Source organism: Arachis hypogaea, chromosome 10 (genome assembly GCF_003086295.3).
Source record: "Arachis hypogaea cultivar Tifrunner chromosome 10, arahy.Tifrunner.gnm2.J5K5, whole genome shotgun sequence".
Lineage (NCBI taxonomy): Eukaryota > Viridiplantae > Streptophyta > Magnoliopsida > Fabales > Fabaceae > Arachis > Arachis hypogaea.
The window spans coordinates 25,528,782-25,534,438 of NC_092045.1; the positions used below are offsets into that span (position 1 = coordinate 25,528,782).

Genomic DNA, 5,657 nt, shown 5'->3' on the forward strand with positions numbered 1-5,657 from the left:
TTTTATTTTAATAAATAAAAATATATATTGTTTTTAAATTTATCCAAAAAATATATATTAAAAATAAAATTAAATATACTGACACGTGATATTATTTAAATATATTCAAAATATATTTAAATTTTTTTTATTTTTTATTAAGACATATTAAGATACAATTAAATAAAAAAAATATACCTATCAAACGAATATTAATGAATATTTTGTCTAAAATATATTCAATAGATAGACACAATAATTCGACAAAATATATATTATGTAATTGTGTAACCAATGTTCGGGTATTTTTGGCACACGAGAATCATCTTTTGTGATTATAATTGTCGTTTTATTTTTATGTGAGTATATTTGTCAGCATTTGTATTTTTTATGGTTACAAATGGTAATTTATTTTTAATCGTAAAAAAATTTCTATAGTTTAAGGTTGATTTTAGTTTTGATTCTTGAAGAAATTAATGGTTAAAATGAAAAAATAATATAAAGGATAATTTAAGAATTTCAAAAAAAAAAATTAATAGAGTCAATTCTAAATTTAATAATTAATTATTATTATTAAAAAATATATATTTTTTATAATTATAACGTTAGTTTAATTTTTTTTTGTAATTAATTTTATCAATATCTAAATTTTTGGTGACCAAAATTATTCTATTAATTATTTGATCATTGTGATGTCATTTAATTACATGTACAAATAGTTGTTATATTTATGCATTGCAAAACTGCCAAAACATATTAATTGAAGGCATAATGGTAGTTTACTTTGCATTTCATTCACAATCACATCATACATAAACTACCATTAAACCAAGTTGGTTCCTACAGCTTGTTAACAAAATACAGACCACATATCATAATCACATGCTTTTACCTTAAACCCTCTATTTTTAGTGCAAAAAAATCTATTTTTTATATAATTCTGTTTGTGATATGTTAAAAGAGTTAATAGTAGAATAAAATTAAATCGATTTTAAAAGATTGTAGACACAAATAGAACAATTTAAATATTAAAAAGTTTAAAATTTATCCCAAATAGTAACAAATTTAAAATATTTTGACAGTGAAAATAAAATATACATAAAATAATAATATTTTTTTTGGTTTAATTACTTTATTAGTTCTTATACTTTACTAATTTTTTAGTTAAGTTCTTATAGTCTAAAAGTTCATTATATTAGGTAAAAAAATTTAATCAAATCCTTCTAGTTGTCATCTTTAGAAAATATACACTAACCCTAAAATTTTTTTAAAAATATTTTATAATTCATCCTACATTAAATATAAAAACAAATGTTAAAATTAAAGTTAAAAAGAACGTAATTAATTTTTTTTATCTAATATAGAGACTCAATATAATTACAAATTTTTAGATTATAAGGATCTAAATAAAAATTTGATAAAGTTATAAAAACTAATAAAATAATTAAACTTAATTTTTATAATTATATTTTATTATTGTAAAATATAATTAGTTTTTAAATTATATAACTAACAAATTAAAATACAAAAATAGTAAATTAAATAATAATATATATTTTAGAAATTGATTATTCTAAGTTTTATATTTAAAAAATGAATAATTTTTTTATTATCAATACAATCAAATATTTCTTTTTATATATAACCAAACAATTATTTAAAAATTTATCTTCTTACAATTATGAAACCAACTCTTTATAATATTCATAACTTAGAAAGTTCTTTCAACTGATGTAGTTGCTACGACAAAATTAAAACTAACTTTAAAAAAAGAAACCGTTATGGATAAACAATATTCTTTCGAGTCTTAACCAATATTTAATAAAAACATCCATTCTATTCAAATTCGAGAATTAATCATAAAAATGTATATCTAAAATAAAATTCTCAAATTGACTATCAAATACTAAAAATTGTGTAAAAAAATTTAAATGGGGTCAAATTAATTAATTTAATGAGACAAATAATTATTATTGTTATATATTACTCAAAAAAATTTTAAATTATAGTGGAGACACTTGTCTCCAGACCCTAATATATAAATTCGTCTTTAAATTCCAAATGTTAAAAATAAAATAATATTTTATTCTAAAAAATTGAAAATAAATTTTTTTGAATTTATCGATAAAACACATGTTAAGATTATTAAAATATAAAAATTTAAATTTTTAACATATTTATTTTGTATTTATTAAATAAAAATATTTAAAATTTTTTATTAATAATAAATTTATCATGTACTCTTAAGACACATATTAATTAAATCTAATTTTTAACTAATAATTAATTAATTTTTTTTGCAATAATAATTTAAATATTTAATCTTTATCCGTCTATTATTTTATTAACTAATTATCAATTAAAAATTTAATTCGCGATGAAACTCTATCTTTATCCACACATCCAATTAAACCGGTTCCGTTTCCAAGCAGAAATATTTGTATTTTAAACGTAGTTTGGAAATGTCTAAAGAGAAAAAAGAAAGAAAAAAAGAGAAAAAACACTCAGCATTAGCAATCAAACAAATTGGTCATTAGTATACTTCAGCGTAAAAATTAGAAAAGGCAAGTGGTGGTGCAGCTGGATGTTTTAGTTGAGTCGATATTAGAGATGAGATGGTACCAAAAGTGGAAAAAGCCCAACCATTGCTTCACACAAGAGGGCAACTAGTGATTGGCCACAATGTCAAAAAAGTGGTACCCAAGCTGCGAAACACCATACAACTCGCAATATATACCAGTTCAACAGGTCTAACCTTCGACGACCCCACTAGTAATTCGTTCTACTAATCTTCCTTTGACCAAATTAAATTTCTAGATTTCTATTCTAAACAAAGATATCAACAACACTATTCTATTCTAGTTCCCCGGTTCAACGTAAACAGACAACTATTTCATTCTTTCCTCCCTTACTCCCCCATGTTAGGTGTTTTGGATAAGCTTCAACCTTCATGTGCCGCTCCCATCCTTCCTCTCCTTTTCCTCATTCAATCCAATCTAAAATTTTATTCTAATTTTATATTCATTAACATAAACAAAACTCCTTGTCTTAATTCACGTACTTGCTTACTTACCAAAACCTCTAAATTAATACTTAAAAAAAAAGGCAAGTTTTATTATATTGTGGATAATTTGAAAATCATTTTCCACACCAAGCCGACTTTCAAATTCCTCGTTCTCCATGCTGCCAGTCCACGCGTCTTTCCTCTCTGTCTCTCTCTCACATCCATTTCCACATCTATAAATACCGGTCCTCTCTTCACTTATCATTTCAATTATTCCACAGCCCAAATTAAAAACCTACAACCCTATCCAAATTCAACACACATCAAAATCTATTTTGTCTCTGAAAAATGGTTGATTTGCATTGGAAAACAAACATGGTCAACTCCGACATGTCATCAAATCCTCCAAAACTTTCGAACCCCTCACAGTCACCGCGCGGTCCCTCTCTGCATGTTCCCTTCCCCACCACAACAGACTTCTCCCCCGCACCTCCTCCGCTCTGTGCCGCCTACGACCACTACCTCCGCCTCCCGGACCTCCGAAAACTGTGGTCCCACAGAGACTTCCCAACCTGGAACAACGAGCCAATCCTAAAACCCGCTTTGCAAGCTCTTGAAATCTCGTTCCGGTTCCTCTCCACTGTGTCATCGGATCCAAGACCTTACGCGAACCGAAGAGAATGGAACCGTAAGATTGAGTCACTCGCCACGTGTCAGATCGAGATCATATCTATTCTCTGCGAGGACGAAGAGCAAGACACGGAAACACGTGGCACTGCACCAACCGCTAATCTCGCAGAATCCGGTAACAGAATTAGTTACAGCGAGTCCAGCCTGCTTCCGAGACTCGCCACGTGGCGGAGATCGAAGGACGCAGCTCAGAGGATCCTCCTCACCGTGGAGTGCCAGATGACAAGGTGTCCGTACACTTTGGGCCTAGGTGAGCCCAATCTCTCGGGAAAGCCCAGTCTCCTTTACGATGCGGTTTGCAGGCCCAGAGAACTCCACACGCTCCAGGCGACGCCGTTGGAGGGGAACTACGAGAACGTGAACGTTCATGCGGCGCACCAGATCTTGGAATCGTGGATCCGCGTAATGCAGAAGCTTCTAGAACGAATCGCTGGATCAATCGAAGGGAGGAAGTTCGAGAAGGCCGCGAGTGATCTCGACGCGGTGGAGCGGATCTGGAAGCTTCTGGAAGAAGTTATGGATGTTCACATGGCAATGGATCCTAACGATTTCTTGAAACTGATGAAGAGCCAGCTGGCAATGAGGTCGTTGAAAAACGGTTGCATAGGCGAAACGGTGCCGTTTTGTTTCCGGTCGAGGGAGTTGGTTGAGGTGGCGAGGATGTGTAAGGAGCTGAGGGAGAAGGTGCCGGAAGTAGTGGGAGCGGAGGTGGATCCAACGGGAGGGCCGAGGATTCAGGAGGCAGCGATGAGGCTTTACGCGGCGGCGGCGGAGGAGGAGAGGGAGAAGGTGGAGGTGCTGCAAGGGATGCAGGCGGTGGAGAAGGCTATGAAGGGGTTCTTTTATGGATACAAGCAGATGGTGGCGGCGGTTATGGGGAACGTGGAGGCGACTGGGAACCGAGTTGGGATGGGTTGCGAGGGTGGTGACTCACTGACTCAGATATTTATGGAGCCTACTTATTTTCCAAGCTTGGACGCTGCCAAAACTTTCTTAGGGTACTTTTGGGATAACAATACTAACAACAATAATAACGATCATGGTAAACGTGTTAATAGTTTTGTTGCTGATAGAAGGATTCGATGTTAGAGAAACACTAGCCACGGGTGATGATTGATGAAGAACAAGGTGGTGGTATTTCATTGGGTAACAGTTCAATTTTAGATCAATAGTGATACATGAAGCTTAGGGAACGGGAAAAAAGAGAAGAAATTATTTATAGTTTTACTTAAAGTTTGATAGAAAGAGGAGTGAGTACAATTTTGTAACGGGTTGTTGTACACTTGTATAATTATATGTTCTGCCAATCTTTGTATAATAAAGACATTTTTTTTTTAAGAATGTGTCCATATTTTGTTCATATTATGAATTATAATGTGTTCATTATTGTCATTTACCTCATTACTCTTCTTAATTAGTACTTAATAACTATATCTAAAGAGGATAGCGATGGGAGAGAGTGGCGATGAGTATGTGAGGGCGAAACACGGTAAGGTAGGTAGCCGGTGAAATTGCAGAAACAATAAAAGAGAGAATGAGAGATAGTTTGTGCAAGATGTTAAAAGGAGAGGGGAGAGAAGGGGGATGGTGATTAAGATTGAGAGCAATTTTGTATTGATCAATCTCGAAACTAATTGTATTGCGTGTGATTTTTTAGCAACTTATAACTAAGGACGCATCACCTGGTGGGTGATCAACTGATCGTTTGGCAAAAGTTATAGAAAAGCAAGAAGACAGAATTATCGAATGTGATATCTACCGAAAAAGGTAAAATTATCCTTATAACTTCATATAAAGATACTATTGCGATAAAGGTGTTGGAAAAAAAAAATATGAGTTACACTGTGATCATTAACAAGTTGCGGAGGTTAAAGGGACGTGGGAATAATCATTTTTTAGTGACGTCTGATTTGGTAAAAGATCGTATAAACATGTTCTTTGGAGAGCCTTGGATGTTACGGGGTTATTATTTAGTAGTGAAGTC

General features: G+C 32.2%; 1 protein-coding gene across 1 annotated transcript; it reads left to right on the forward strand.

Annotated features, from left to right (window-relative positions):
• The first annotated feature begins 2,473 nt into the window (after window positions 1–2,473).
• On the forward strand, window positions 2,474–5,014 carry LOC112715416 (nematode resistance protein-like HSPRO2). The gene has a single exon (XM_025767184.3). The coding sequence runs from the start codon at window positions 3,332–3,334 to the stop codon at window positions 4,760–4,762; it is 1,431 nt and encodes a 476-aa protein (XP_025622969.1). The 5' UTR covers window positions 2,474–3,331; the 3' UTR covers window positions 4,763–5,014.
• The last annotated feature ends 643 nt before the right edge of the window (window positions 5,015–5,657 follow it).